Genomic DNA, 16,958 nt, shown 5'->3' with positions numbered 1-16,958 from the left:
AGCGAAATCTGGACGCCGTGATTCGTCGGGACGAGCTCTGTCGGACCGATCGTTTTCACAATAAAAAGAGATGATAAAAAAAAGAATATATTTTACAATCGCCCGAACGTAACTCGACAGCGACAGCTGAGGACATCGAACTCGGAACGGCTCAACGGCCACTTACGCTTCTACCGAACGCGAACGAGGCGTCGATAATAGCAAGATGATTTTTCAGAGCGATTCAACATCACGGACTTGACGGACTGATCGAATTCTGCTCTATTCTCATAATAATCGAGCAAAATAGTTTGCTGTTTCTCCCGACGCGGACCGAACAAAGACTCTCGAATCGAATCTCTCGATCGGCCGAGGATTTCCCATATAGTGGAATGCGAAGCCGTTTTCTAACTGATCTCGTCGAGAGGCGATGAAAATATCTTGCTCGTTTTCCGCGACAATATTGTGATCGCGACTTCGCTCTCACGAATTCGATTGAGTTGAAATCTTTCTTCCGAAAATATAATTCGCCAAAATAAAATTTACGAAATTAGTTTGTCGAGTCTCAAACATACTATTATGTGAAGAAATGTGTTTTGTTTATTAATTATTGTTAATAATCAAGTATATTTAAGTTTTTATAAATATTATTTTTGTTTTATGAATACTCGTAAGATTTTGGCAGCTTCCTTACCCTTGAACAAATGTTGTATCCAATGAGATTTCTGCCAAATAAAATATTTTATCATTATGTTGAATATGAATATAGAAAAAATGTGTTTGTATTTTTACTTTCCCATGCTTATCTTAATTCAAATTTCTTATACACTTCTTATTACAACGGTGCAACCCAGTAACCGCATAAATACACGTATATAAATACCAGGCGGCCCATTGTTATTGATACAGTCGAACTTTATTAAAACATAAAAGAGATAGATTAATATTGTGTCAGACAAACATGTCACATTTCGAGGGGACATAAGATGATACCATTGGTTTACCTGATGATATCTCACCATTACATTTCGGGAACTAAGCATGCGTTCAGCTGCGGATTTTTCTTACTGAGAATATCGTTTCGAAGGATTACAGCTCGAAGAATAACTTCTATATTTCTGTCGAAGAAACCTCCAACTAGTCTTCAATGTTTTATTACATGCCATTCAGAAAATAGCAGATTATGCGTGTGTTCATGATATCTCATTTTCTTTGCTGCAAAGAGAAAATATGTCTAATCCTTTATGTGGAGAGTCCATTAAAACTGTGGCCATCAATACATCTCTTTGCAGCATTAATAAGACACTAAAGATAACCTCGAAAACATAAAAATGTTTACAAGATCAGACAACATCAGATTCAGCTTAGCTTTATACTGCATCTAGAGGGATGAAGAACTCCGCTCCGCATATTAAAAATGGAGGAGCGTGCCCGTTTCCAACGTTCAAAAATATAAGTTTTGAACCAGGTTATCTCGCGTGACCAACTTCAAAACGACTAATTCAAATGTCAAACCAATGGATCAATCTTAAGTCCCCCTCCCCGAAAGCGTGACAGATAGTCTGTCTGAAACATTTTTCGTAATCTCTTTAGTACTGTCCTTCTTGTAATAGATTAATTTTATATCTGACCTGTATAAATGTAAAATGGCCACCCCTGTATATGTAATGGGCGAAAAGTAAAAATACAAACACATTTTTATAAAAGCATAAATAAAATATTTTATATATATATATATATATAACATACATACATACATATACATCGTACACACATTGTATATAACATACACAAGCAAAAATATACAAGTAAAAAAGGAAATTTTTAAAAAATTGTTCGGGTGGACTGTGACGCACTGCGAATTTTACTTGATACGTCATTGAGGGCTGCATTTCGCCGCGCCATGCTCTGAAAAATTCCGTCCCGGCGTATCTCACGGGTTTCCAGTGTTCGGAGCCAGCGGAGCTAATAAAAATCTCCGTGACGACCAGTGAATCGGTAGCCCCTCCAGGTATGACGCATCTTCTCTATTCGCCAGCGACGGCATAGCAACTCCGTCTCGAGGGCCGATTAGTTCCGTTCAGCTGAGTCGCAGCGTGTGCTCGGCATATGCCTCAAACTGGTTACTTCGTAATTAACTATAATTCTCGGCCATTTCGAGTATGGCCTCATCTCACTATCCCCGTCCTGAATCATTATGTGGATCATTTCACATACATTGCTACAAAACAAGGCAAGATAACTTAAGACAATCGTAAAGAAGAATTGACTGTGTGTAAAATATCGTTCAAACAATAATATCTTTTGTTATTTTTTACTGTCAGCAATAGTTTTTTACTTTTACTATAACCAGAAAAACAGAAATAATATATTGAAAATTAAAAAAATATATTTGAACATATATTTGATACATGTATGTTAGATGAAATACATATATTGAACAGATATAATAATTTTAGCATTAATCAAATTTCGAAACTAATAATCCTTCAAAATAAAAGTGGCTTAAGGAAATATTTACTTTTAATATATGGATCTGCATCATTTGTCGAAGATTGCTTAGCCAAAGTAAAACCGCATTCGCCAGAGATACATTCATTTATTTCTACTACTTGAGCATTACTTCAAATCGATTCTGATTTTCTTGATTCTATATTGCTATTTTCTTTTGAAACTTTCAACCAAGGCAGACGCAATCACTGAAGAAACAATTTATGTCTTTTTCCGCCACATCACCGTGGTCCAGGAAGACCGAAAAAGTGACCAAAAGTCCGACTTCAGATATTTGATTTAAATGTATAACTTCAGTACTTATAACGGTTCGCGAGGTCGTGATTATGAATATATATTGAAATAACTAAAATCCAAATGGCGGATCAAAAATGGTAGCTAAACACGTTTTTAAATTAGAACTGTTTCAAAAAGTTTTTAAAAATCTTTGAATAATATTGTGTGTGTGTGGTTTGCAGCGCGCGCGCGTGTGTGCGTGTGCGGTGCGTGTGCGGTGTGTATTTAACATTCGCATTCTCATTCTAATAGCTCAAGTGCTATCTAACTGATGTTCAATCAGTCTCTGATAATCCAGTCAATCCACTTCTGTGCTTCTTGCACTTCTTCAGTATGTGCTTCAAAGGTAGTGCTTTCTACATTAGGAATTAGAAGTACATTTTTGACTGCTTAGGTAAAGATAATCGTTTCCTTTTCGAATTCGAGAATCAAGAACACACGTTGAAATTGAATGAACCACAGCGCCGACCATGGTGCACGCACTGGAGTTTTCACGGAATTTCTTGATCAAATCTAAAAATCGAGCAAATTTGTGCAGGCCTAGGTTGTAGTAATCCATAACTTCACATTGTTTTCAAAAATATTTTTTTGAAGTGGTGTTTTCTGGGAGTAATCAAACGATAGCAGCAACATTACTAAAAATTACGCAATTCACGAGTAAGCATCTTATTTATTAAATTAGTGTGCATATTTTTTTAACTTTTGTTTTCTTCCGATGAAGTTTCTACACGAATGTGTAAAACAAAATAAAAAATGCTTATAAAAATACTTTATAAAACTGATAACGAACTGCAACAACATAAGCTTTCTATTAATTCCTATTTTCGTATTTTCGAACACACACCAATGGAACAATAATTAATTATTATGCGTAAAAATTGTTTTATATGTTCATTAACATGTTTAGATAATGATGATATACAGTTTTTTCCCCAATTCTGTAAATTGACTTTTGGCCACTTTTTCGAGTCTCTTGGACCATTGTGTACATGAACCAAAGCTTCTATTATATAACAGTGTTACGTCCAGAGACTGCACGGTTCCTTGCTTCTAAGAAATATAGCGTATTTTTTTAATTGTTGGATAATGTAGCGCGAGGCGTCGATCCGGTCGCGTGTGGTCAGTAGGGCCCCAGTAAGGAATTAGTAAGAAACAAATGATACAGCTGCGTCGGATCATTTCCGGGAAATACTCTCACAAGAGCCGAGGATTTTGACGCACGTGTCCGGGCAGGCGCGATATTAGACTCCGATAATAAACCCCTGATCTCTAATGATCATTTTTGAATTGAAAACGATAAACCGGATTGCAACAATTCGGTCGCGCGTGACTGTAGTCTCGCGGCGTCGGTATCGCTCTTCCAGGAAGAGCAATGATACAGCTGCGCCAGATCATCCCCGGGTAAAACCCTCACAGGAGCCGCGAGTCCAAACACACGTGTGTCGACGCGAGACTTCTGTAAGGAACCCTTCCGGGTTGGAAGAACCATCTGCGAACGGCTTATCGCCTTATAGACCGACTGTCGATATTTGCATTAAATTAACGAACGATCCCCGAAAGATAGTTCCCCGAAAAACGGTTCCCGGAAAAGCTACCTCTCTTCCACACTATCCCTATGATATAAAAGGTGACGACCACTCCGTTAGCCAACCTTTTTATTTTCTGTCAGCCTCTGTGCACGGATCGCTTATCTTGGTGCGAAAGTCTTGTAAAATCAGTGACCGCCTAGAGTTTCAAAGCAAATAACACAAAAGTTTCCAAGTGGGATAACACTTCAATTGGAATAATACCAGTGCTGTGTTTCTTGTTCTACACGGCCCTTCAGAACGCGAGGATCACTCAACGGTCACCATTCCAGCAATTGACTCGCAACTAGGATCATAAACATTTCTCTGGTCTACTTCCGCAAATAAGTAAGCGAGCTTTCCGTTGTTACTTTTTCTTTCTTCCTTCTTTCCCTTTTACTCAGTTTGTCAACTCTACTTTTCATTTACCTAATCTCTTCTACCCCTTTTCTATCCGTTTCTCCCTTATTTATCCCGTTTGCCCCTTTTTTAAGTGTCTCCAAGCAAAAGATCCCGCACTCCGTCTCCCTCTGCGGGACCATCTCATTCACAACAAGGGTTGTGGTCTGAGGGCCACGCATCAACGGAACCACCGCGGAAAAGGATCGCGCTTGTCAACATTTCGCGGCCCCCCCTCTGCGTTATCTACGTGCTCGTCCGTCGTAGTATTAGATCCTCCTCGGCCTCCTTCCTCCTCTTCTTCTGTACAAATAGTTTCTTCCCCTTCTCATCGGGGATCACCTTCCTCTTCCGTCCAGATTCTGGAACCCCGATCGCCTTCTCCGTCTACTGAATCCTCTACCTCTTCTTCATCTTCCTCCTCTTCGTCGCACTCCTTTTCGCGTCCTTCAACCCCTTCTAGCGTTTCCCTTTCTATTTCTCCTCCTCCTTCTTCTCTTACACCGCCTTCCTGTTATTTCACACTTTCCGAGACTTCATCTCGAGCATCCCTCCAAGCGTCACCGCCTAGCTCTCCCCGTTACTCCCCCTCTATTTCCCAGCTCTCTCTTCCCTACGTTTTTCGCCCATTCAACCTGGCGATTTTGAGGATCTTCCAAATTCTCCCCCTCCTCGTTCCCCCTCGCCCTTGAGGGACGAAGATTTAGTTGAGGAGTTCGTCCACCGTTCACTAGTGGAACTCGGCGAGCGATTCCTCCACATCTTCCCTCCCGTCACACACCCTCTTCCACCTAATGCCATCGTTATAGACCCCGATTTCTTTCCATTCCCTCTCTCAGGACCGCCCTTCAGCACACGGACCCAACCGTCGGGATTCCCCTCTTTGTCAGGGGACGGCTATATCCCATCCTTTTCCCAGCCTCTCTTCTGCGCCGATATTTCTTAACCAACGATTAATGTTAATCCTAGAAATAGACTTTAGAAATAGATCGTTCACAGCAATTTTTATTTATGCAATATTATATTGGCTGAGCTGTTTTCGCTTCGGTTTTTTTAGAAATAGAATTTACTTGGAAAATAAACTTTAAAAGTAAGACATTTGTGTGTTAAATATGTTAGTTTCGATTAATAGATAATTATTAATGTTTAATTTGGAATTAACAACAAACATTTGGTTATTACTCATGTTAGTCTCAGTTAATAATTAATTACCATCTACCAGTATATTATGTTGCCGTTTTCACAAAATACACGTTTTATAAACACAAAACAACATGAACACACTATTTCTTTCTCTGGCAGATGTAACTGTTGTTTTCAAAATTTTACGCAAACGAAATTTTTTTTAAATATAATGTTAATATTAACAGATTAACCGTGTATTAAATTATTTGACATTCCCTCTATTCGTCTTCCTTCCCAGCAGGTCGTACGGGTCCTATCCCAGGTAAAAGGGAAGTTTCCTTGACCTAAAAAGGGACCTACGGGCAGACCGTTCTGAGACTCAGGGTAAAATCGACCCCGTGGTCGTTGACCCTTTAAGCCGGAACACACTGGTCAGTCTGACTCGTACTTCGGGGCCTGAGTGCAACGTGGTACGAGAGGCGCTCTGTTGCGCCCTTCCTTCGAGCTCACGGAGCTCTGGACGTAACAGACCCTTGTTATTGGGGGCTCGTCCGGGATTAAAGTACGATCTGTTGAGAGTGGAATGAATACGAGGTCTCAAAGTGATAAACGGGTGATCGAAGAAAGTTACGACATAGCAATAGGCAGAATCGGTGCTCCTTCATCCTCAGCTCCTCTTATCTCTCGCACCCCTATTCTACCTCACAAAGAACTACGCTTTCCGCCAAACCAACCCTTAGACCAAACGATAGTCGGTGACGAATCCTCTTTATTTGCATCTTTTGATCATACTGGAAAAACCCTCAAATTTGCTCCCGAAGAAACTGAGAGTTCAATAACCATGGCTCAAAATCCATTCACTATACTAAAATATGCGATTGAGGCCGTGCTTTTTTTCAACGGTAGCAACATTCCTCTAATTCTTGTTGAGGGATGCGAAGAAGCGAAATCTATGTTACCGAGCGAAGCTGAATCAAGAGACACGGTAGTGTCTCGCGCCAAGTGTAGGCGCAGCGAGACCGCACCGTGACTCTTTACGCGAAGCGACGCGTTCACAGACACTTAGATTATTAGATCTCAATAACCGCTGAACGGATCAACTTCTAAGTAGGCTCAATGGATAGCTTGGGGTCGATTTATATAATAACAGTATTTTTAATTTTCTTGTACGTGCTCTACGAGCGGAGATATGGCGATGCAAAGTCTGAAATTGGAAAATTACATTTAAGAAACATTGTCGTCGTCGTCGTCTGTACAGTTCGTTCTTTTTCGTCGAGATGGCAGCAGCTCCGTTTATACCGACCGGCGGAGATGCTGTTGGTATATCCGTGTGACTCACACATAACGATCATATGTAGAGGCTCTACATTAGAAAACTCTAACTTATCGACCCGACCGTCATGTGTAAGTCACACGGATATACGAACAGCATCTCCGCCGGTCGGTGTACGACAAGTGTACGACGCGATGTAGTGCAAGAAGTTGGAGTGAGAAAAGATATATTTGCGAGAGAACGAGTGAGTGAGTGAGTGAGTGAGTGAGTGAGAGAGCGAGAGAGAGAGAGAGGGGGGGGCGAGAGAGCGAGTGTATATATATTATACGTCTATGCGTGCAGCGCATAGCGATCCGAGAGCGAGACATCAGTGGGTCTCGAACCCTCGTCTCGTGAGAGTTACGTACTGTAATCCGGTTTAGTATTGTAACGTACTGCCGACACAGCTGAGCTTCAACTCGTTGTTCCCATCTTGTTTATCTGTTGCCGCGGAGATGTTGATTCGCCCCGGAGACGTCAACTCGCGTCTTCTTTCCAGTTGACTCTCAGCTGCACGCCCGGCTCCGTTACACCGGTTGGCCAACCCGGATGTAACAGTATATTCAGTTTAGCGGTCTCATTAAACTCTTTCGAGACGATTTACACGAAACGAAAGAATCTGGTAGAAAAAAGCGTCGCTCTGCCCCGCAAAGCGGGATATTAATCGTTAAAGGTGATCACTTTTCAGGTTAGGAAATCTGTCAAATACATTACTAAATATAATGACAGGTTTCCTAACTTAAAAAGTGGTCTACTTTAATGAGTAATATCTTGCTTCGCGGGGCAAATCGACGCTTTTTTCTGTCTAATTCTTTCGTTTCGTGCCAAACGTCTCGAAAGAGCTTAATGAGGCCGCTAAACTGAATACTTACCGGATTACAATATGTAACTCAACTTTCTTTTCAGATCGGGAATATCTCTTATGTCCATATAATAATAATTATATGCACTAATTTGTGAAAAAGCGCGATTAGACAGTTTTATACGTCTTTGAAGCTGGCACGACGTTCTACCAATATCGAAAAAATATTAAAAGTTCTAATAGCACTTTTCATAGTTCTACAGTTCCTGATAAAAATTAAAAAGAGTTCTGCATTTCTTCTATTGAAAAATCGAAATTGAAAAAATGTGCTAACTTCGCGAATGTAGCACGACACTCTCCCCTCTAAAGTACTAAAACACGTGGAAAATTATTATTTTTGACTATAGTGCCCGATAGTTCTAATCGAGATTCATATATATATACAATTTCAGATCGATATTCCACCAATTAACAATTTTTGAATAATTTGTTATATCTGCGTTCAGCACGACACTTACAAGGAAAGGTACGGATGTGTCCCCCTCCGATTTTGATGAGCTTTGAATATGTCGTTTTCCAGCTCAAAATAAGGGACACGTAGTTTTTGATACGTGCCCTAACTCACTTTTAGGGGGTTAAACACCCCTTTGAAAAAGTCGGTGTTTATTTTTCGAGGCGAATATCTTGGAAACTATTAAAGATAGAAAAATTGTTTCCGAAGAAAAAATGAATGGCTTTGAGAGTACTTTAAAAGAGAATAAGGCAAAAAATTTTTTAGTTTTTTATTTTTCAAAATACCCCCACCACTCATCACTTTTTTCAGAATTTTGAAGATTTTTTATCACCAATAGAAAGCTTATTTTTTTACGAATTCAACCATGTATAATAAATTTGCGTTCCGAGAAATCATTTTCGAGAATTAATTACAAACGCCTCCGTATATACGCTATTTGTGCCCGTTCATGTGACCGATTTCTTTACGCAACACATTTTGTGCGCATCTTTTCTTAATAACAGATGACTACATCATAACTGGTAAAACATATTTTGTAACGAACAAAAGAGAACTTTAATATGCCAACAGTCAAGTTGAATGCGTCGTGTAACAGATTACTATGCGGCGAGACAGACTAATTTTAGATGCTTCCTTCATTAATAACAATAGATGAATAGATGTATACATTACATGTTGCACTTATTTATTACTTATTGTTTTAGGTAGAAATGATATTAATATCTTAAGACATCATAGATCGCAGCTATTTCTATAACTTTAATTTAAAATCTACGGAAAAGATGAAATAGGTGGAAAAATTGAATTGTAATAGAACAATACAAGAACGTTGTAAGTGATATGAAATAGATAATGTAGACATATATATATATATATATATATATCATTTGAGCAGTAGTATAAAATGCCGTCACTTTGCCAGCGTCACTCTAGTACGTTACATTGTCTTATCATGTACTATTATCGCAGTATGTTTTGTACGACCTTTTGCTATTAATGGGCAAGAGCAGCATTTTGGCAGAGAATATTTATTAAAATGTTTATTAGAAAATAGAACAATGATCAGATCTGTTCATAATGCTGGAGAGCATAGCATAGATAGTGGACAGTTAAGAAGAAATCGTGTAGAATTTATACGTAATAGAGGTAGTAGAGATGAAAGTCATCGATGAGTCAGGATGAATAATACTTAAATGAAAATTAAGATTTTTTCAAGAAAGGTAACTAAACTTTAAATACTTATATAATTTAAATAATAAAATAAAAAAGTAATATGTATCAAAATATAATAATTTTTTTACAATTTTAACTTACAATTTTAGTTTGCAACTAATTGTAAATGGAGTACGGTAATGACGAGGAAGTCAGGCATGTGCTATGGGATCCCTGGTAATGGAAGTCTGCACCTATCTTCTAGTTTGGTCGAGGAATAGTATAAGGGAAAAATAGAAATAAACACACATATATTATATTATATATTTGTTTATTAAATTATATATATTTTATCAATGTTTTTATTGATGAAAATAAACAATTTTGTTATAATATGTAATATAATGTATTGTGTAACAATATTGAAACAAAATTACAAATAAAACAAATTGTTAATACAATTTGGAATAATGTAAATATTTATGGGTCAAAATTATAACAAAGATGATGGTCATGAAAGAAATGTCGTATACAAAGTGATTTCTTACACCATGCGCAAGTAATTATAGCAATGCCGCCGCAAACATCGCATGTCGGTTTAAAATTTTTTTAAAAACAAAAGTCAACTAGCGTTTCAAATTCCGCTGGTCTATGTTCTATATAACCGCTTTTATACCATGCATATTTAAATACATTTCTAAATCTTGGTGATGAAAATTGAAAATGTGTTAATGATTGTAATTTTAAAATGGCATCTCGCGAATGAAGGTTGATTTCTAAATCTAGAAGTATGACAATATCCGAAAAATGTTTTATAAAATTTTTCCACAAGCGAAAACCATACACATTTAATGGTTGTATTCGACCCGTTGTCCCTGCTGGTATAGTTAGAAAAAATGCATCTTCTGCAGATGCTGGTTTATTTCTTGCAATTACATTTGGACAATGTCCATTCCAAGAATCCAGTAACAAAACCGATTTAGAACGAACATTTGGAAAATAAACTTCTCTTAACCAACTCTCAAAATGATGTGATGTTAATTTTCCAGATTGAGAAGCCATAACATAAATATTGTTTTCTCTAAACATTACTTTTTGTACTCTCGGACCGAATGATCCAGTGCGTTCTTTTAAAACAATAAAAAGAGGCGATAATAATCTACCATCAGCTGAAATTGTCGGTTGTATAGTGTAACTATGTGTAGTTGTCGATATCGACTGTGCCGTACACTCAACATTTTTGTACCTTGGATTGCTAAAGAACGACCAGAGTGAAATTCTAATTGAAATCCGCTTTGATCTGAATTATAAACATTTTCAAGTCCATAGCGCGTAATATAATCTTTAATATTGTCAATAAACCTATTGCTTTCGGTTATCAGATTTTCTTTTTATTGCAAAGTCTTTTTTGTAACAAATTTTGTAATTTTTCGGGAAACAATATTATGTGCTAGCTTAAATCTTTTTACCCATCCAATTGATGCTGTAAATCCTGGTGCATTTATTTCCTGTTGCGCTTTCAGGGCCATTCGAGTAATATCAGTGTCGTGAATAATTACTCCTTTCTTAAGACCTTCTTTGAATTTCTCTAATGTATATGATGCAATTTCTTTCAGCTTCTGCAATCTAGTTCCACCTCTATTCACTTGTTCTTGCCATCTTCGTAATTGGCGTAAGGATGTAACTTTCCGAAATATATGTTTCACAGACTCGAGAGGTTTTGTCTTAATTGAATTAACAGGTTTCCAAAACTCAACAGCATTTCTTTTATATTCAATTGGAATATCATCATTTACACATATCATTTCCTTTACATATGTTATTTCGTTTTCATTTTCTTCTTCCTCTGCTACTGGTTCTGTTTCAGGTATATCAAATGAATTTTCAAAATCAAGAGAATCTTCTTCGTCAATTTCGTATTTATCCTCGTACATTTTTTGCAGCATGTTTTCTATTTTCTCTTTTACTTCCATTTCCTCATTTGTAACAGGAGTTTGTGGCAAATTAAAAGTAGCAGCAGTAAACAGCAGTATTATGACGTTTCTCGGATTGAATTGCATTTTGCTTTAAAAATTATACATAATAAATTACATACATACATGCATACATGTTTAAAACATAATTAATATTCGTGCTTAAAGAATAGTAACACATTTTATTATATTTACATTATAATACGGCATTTTAATAAATATTTTATTTTATTCTCATTTTAATAATAAGCATACATAGCATTGTGTACCTTTTTTAAAATCATTGTTTTTCAAGGGAGGTCTGTTTCAATAAAGAAGTTGAATAACGTAATACATAAACGTCTGCGTATTTTCTACATATTTTCTACAAAAGATCCGAAGTACCAAGAAATATCTTTGCTATACTGTAAGAAAAACATGACTAATATAAATTTATATTATATTTGACAAAAAATAATAAAATTGTAAAATTGTAAAAAAAAACATATAAAGATTAGTAGACATTTTCAAAATATCAATACATACCTACTACTCGTAGCTATTAATAATTCACACTGATAATAGTACACGATAAGACAGTGTAACGTACTAGAGTGACGCTGGCAAAGTGACGGCATTTTATACTACTGTTCAAATGATATATATATATATATATATATATATATGTCTACATTATCTATTTCATATCACTTACAACGTTCTTGTATTGTTCTATTACAATTCAATTTTTCCACCTATTTCATCTTTTCCGTAGATTTTAAATTAAAGTTATAGAAATAGCTGCGATCTATGATGTCTTAAGATATTAATATCATTTCTACCTAAAACAATAAGTAATAAATAAGTGCAACATGTAATGTATACATCTATTCATCTATTGTTATTAATGAAGGAAGCATCTAAAATTAGTCTGTCTCGCCGCATAGTAATCTGTTACACGACGCATTCAACTTGACTGTTGGCATATTAAAGTTCTCTTTTGTTCGTTACAAAATATGTTTTACCAGTTATGATGTAGTCATCTGTTATTAAGAAAAGATGCGCACAAAATGTGTTGCGTAAAGAAATCGGTCACATGAACGGGCACAAATAGCGTATATACGGAGGCGTTTGTAATTAATTCTCGAAAATGATTTCTCGGAACGCAAATTTATTATACATGGTTGAATTCGTAAAAAAATAAGCTTTCTATTGGTGATAAAAAATCTTCAAAATTCTGAAAAAAGTGATGAGTGGTGGGGGTATTTTGAAAAATAAAAAACTAAAAAATTTTTTGCCTTATTCTCTTTTAAAGTACTCTCAAAGCCATTCATTTTTTCTTCGGAAACAATTTTTCTATCTTTAATAGTTTCCAAGATATTCGCCTCGAAAAATAAACACCGACTTTTTCAAAGGGGTGTTTAACCCCCTAAAAGTGAGTTAGGGCACGTATCAAAAACTACGTGTCCCTTATTTTGAGCTGGAAAACGACATATTCAAAGCTCATCAAAATCGGAGGGGGACACATCCGTACCTTTCCTTGTAAGTGTCGTGCTGAACGCAGATATAACAAATTATTCAAAAATTGTTAATTGGTGGAATATCAATCTGAAATTGTATATATATATGAATCTCGATTAGAACTATCGGGCACTATAGTCAAAAATAATAATTTTCCACGTGTTTTAGTACTTTAGAGGGGAGAGTGTCGTGCTACATTCGCGAAGTTAGCACATTTTTTCAATTTCGATTTTTCAATAGAAGAAATGCAGAACTCTTTTTAATTTTTATCAGGAACTGTAGAACTATGAAAAGTGCTATTAGAACTTTTAATATTTTTTCGATATTGGTAGAACGTCGTGCCAGCTTCAAAGACGTATAAAACTGTCTAATCGCGCTTTTTCACAAATTAGTGCATATAATTATTATTATATGGACATAAGAGATATTCCCGATCTGAAAAGAAAGTTGAGTTACATATTGTAATCCGGTAAGTATTCAGTTTAGCGGCCTCATTAAGCTCTTTCGAGACGTTTGGCACGAAACGAAAGAATTAGACAGAAAAAAGCGTCGATTTGCCCCGCGAAGCAAGATATTACTCATTAAAGTAGACCACTTTTTAAGTTAGGAAACCTGTCATTATATTTAGTAATGTATTTGACAGATTTCCTAACCTGAAAAGTGATCACCTTTAACGATTAATATCCCGCTTTGCGGGGCAGAGCGACACTTTTTTCTACCAGATTCTTTCGTTTCGTGTAAATCGTCTCGAAAGAGTTTAATGAGACCGCTAAACTGAATATACTGTTACATCCGGGTTGGCCAACCGGTGTAACGGAGCCGGGCGTGCAGCTGAGAGTCAACTGGAAAGAAGACGCGAGTTGACGTCTCCGGGGCGAATCAACATCTCCGCGGCAACAGATAAACAAGATGGGAACAACGAGTTGAAGCTCAGCTGTGTCGGCAGTACGTTACAATACTAAACCGGATTACAGTACGTAACTCTCACGAGACGAGGGTTCGAGACCCACTGATGTCTCGCTCTCGGATCGCTATGCGCTGCACGCATAGACGTATAATATATATACACTCGCTCTCTCGCCCCCCCTCTCTCTCTCTCTCGCTCTCTCACTCACTCACTCACTCACTCACTCACTCGTTCTCTCGCAAATATATCTTTTCTCACTCCAACTTCTTGCACTACATCGCGTCGTACACTTGTCGTACACCGACCGGCGGAGATGCTGTTCGTATATCCGTGTGACTTACACATGACGGTCGGGTCGATAAGTTAGAGTTTTCTAATGTAGAGCCTCTACATATGATCGTTATGTGTGAGTCACACGGATATACCAACAGCATCTCCGCCGGTCGGTATAAACGGAGCTGCTGCCATCTCGACGAAAAAGAACGAACTGTACAGACGACGACGACGACAATGTTTCTTAAATGTAATTTTCCAATTTCAGACTTTGCATCGCCATATCTCCGCTCGTAGAGCACGTACAAGAAAATTAAAAATACTGTTATTATATAAATCGACCCCAAGCTATCCATTGAGCCTACTTAGAAGTTGATCCGTTCAGCGGTTATTGAGATCTAATAATCTAAGTGTCTGTGAACGCGTCGCTTCGCGTAAAGAGTCACGGTGCGGTCTCGCTGCGCCTACACTTGGCGCGAGACACTACCGTGTCTCTTGATTCAGCTTCGCTCGGTAACATAGATTTCGCTTCTTCGCATCCCTCAACAAGAATTAGAGGAATGTTGCTACCGTTGAAAAAAAGCACGGCCTCAATCGCATATTTTAGTATAGTGAATGGATTTTGAGCCATGGTTATTGAACTCTCAGTTTCTTCGGGAGCAAATTTGAGGGTTTTTCCAGTATGATCAAAAGATGCAAATAAAGAGGATTCGTCACCGACTATCGTTTGGTCTAAGGGTTGGTTTGGCGGAAAGCGTAGTTCTTTGTGAGGTAGAATAGGGGTGCGAGAGATAAGAGGAGCTGAGGATGAAGGAGCACCGATTCTGCCTATTGCTATGTCGTAACTTTCTTCGATCACCCGTTTATCACTTTGAGACCTCGTATTCATTCCACTCTCAACAGATCGTACTTTAATCCCGGACGAGCCCCCAATAACAAGGGTCTGTTACGTCCAGAGCTCCGTGAGCTCGAAGGAAGGGCGCAACAGAGCGCCTCTCGTACCACGTTGCACTCAGGCCCCGAAGTACGAGTCAGACTGACCAGTGTGTTCCGGCTTAAAGGGTCAACGACCACGGGGTCGATTTTACCCTGAGTCTCAGAACGGTCTGCCCGTAGGTCCCTTTTTAGGTCAAGGAAACTTCCCTTTTACCTGGGATAGGACCCGTACGACCTGCTGGGAAGGAAGACGAATAGAGGGAATGTCAAATAATTTAATACACGGTTAATCTGTTAATATTAACATTATATTTAAAAAAAATTTCGTTTGCGTAAAATTTTGAAAACAACAGTTACATCTGCCAGAGAAAGAAATAGTGTGTTCATGTTGTTTTGTGTTTATAAAACGTGTATTTTGTGAAAACGGCAACATAATTTACTGGTAGATGGTAATTAATTATTAACTGAGACTAACATGAGTAATAACCAAAATGTTTTGTTGTTAATTCCAAATTAAACATTAATAATTATCTATTAATCGAAACTAACATATTTAACACACAAATGTCTTACTTTTAAAGTTTATTTTCCAAGTAAATTCTATTTCTAAAAAAACCGAAGCGAAAACAGCTCAGCCAATATAATATTGCATAAATAAAAATTGCTGTGAACGATCTATTTCTAAAGTCTATTTCTAGGATTAACATTAATCGTTGGTTAAGAAATATCGGCGCAGAAGAGAGGCTGGGAAAAGGATGGGATATAGCCGTCCCCTGACAAAGAGGGGAATCCCGACGGTTGGGTCCGTGTGCTGAAGGGCGGTCCTGAGAGAGGGAATGGGAAAGAAATCGGGGTCTATAACGATGGCATTAGGTGGAAGAGGGTGTGTGACGGGAGGGAAGATGTGGAGGAATCGCTCGCCGAGTTCCACTAGTGAACGGTGGACGAACTCCTCAACTAAATCTTCGTCCCTCAAGGGCGAGGGGGAACGAGGAGGGGGAGAATTTGGAAGATCCTCAAAATCGCCAGGTTGAATGGGCGAAAAACGTAGGGAAGAGAGAGCTGGGGAAATAGAGGGGGAGTAACGGGGAGAGCTAGGCGGTGACGCTTGGAGGGATGCTCGAGATGAAGTCTCGGAAAGTGTGAAATAACAGGAAGGCGGTGTAAGAGAAGAAGGAGGAGGAGAAATAGAAAGGGAAACGCTAGAAGGGGTTGAAGGACGCGAAAAGGAGTGCGACGAAGAGGAGGAAGATGAAGAAGAGGTAGAGGATTCAGTAGACGGAGAAGGCGATCGGGGTTCCAGAATCTGGACGGAAGAGGAAGGTGATCCCCGATGAGAAGGGGAAGAAACTATTTGTACAGAAGAAGAGGAGGAAGGAGGCCGAGGAGGATCTAATACTACGACGGACGAGCACGTAGATAACGCAGAGGGGGGCCGCGAAATGTTGACAAGCGCGATCCTTTTCCGCGGTGGTTCCGTTGATGCGTGGCCCTCAGACCACAACCCTTGTTGTGAATGAGATGGTCCCGCAGAGGGAGACGGAGTGCGGGATCTTTTGCTTGGAGACACTTAAAAAAGGGGCAAACGGGATAAATAAGGGAGAAACGGATAGAAAAGGGGTAGAAGAGATTAGGTAAATGAAAAGTAGAGTTGACAAACTGAGTAAAAGGGAAAGAAGGAAGAAAGAAAAAGTAACAACGGAAAGCTCGCTTACTTATTTGCGGAAGTAGACC

General features: G+C 38.3%; 1 protein-coding gene across 1 annotated transcript; it reads right to left on the bottom strand.

The window, feature by feature from the left end:
* Positions 1-11,026: 11,026 nt before the first annotated feature.
* Positions 11,027-11,890, bottom strand: LOC105284304. The gene is made up of 2 exons (XM_020033264.2): positions 11,878-11,890; positions 11,027-11,699 (listed from the first exon to the last, which is right to left on the bottom strand). The coding sequence occupies exon 2, from the start codon at positions 11,693-11,695 to the stop codon at positions 11,027-11,029; it is 669 nt and encodes a 222-aa protein (XP_019888823.2). The 5' UTR covers positions 11,696-11,699; positions 11,878-11,890.
* Between the last annotated feature and the right edge of the window lie 5,068 nt (positions 11,891-16,958).

Source organism: Ooceraea biroi, chromosome 12 (genome assembly GCF_003672135.1).
Source record: "Ooceraea biroi isolate clonal line C1 chromosome 12, Obir_v5.4, whole genome shotgun sequence".
NCBI classification, from domain to species: domain Eukaryota; kingdom Metazoa; phylum Arthropoda; class Insecta; order Hymenoptera; family Formicidae; genus Ooceraea; species Ooceraea biroi.
Note: the sequence above shows the minus strand (reverse complement) of the source record. Positions and strands in the feature narration are given on the sequence as shown.

Bases quoted from the DNA above. Each gene is read 5' to 3' on its own strand.
- LOC105284304 (XM_020033264.2), bottom strand. From the start codon at position 11,695: ATGCAATTCAATCCGAGAAACGTCATAATACTGCTGTTTACTGCTGCT.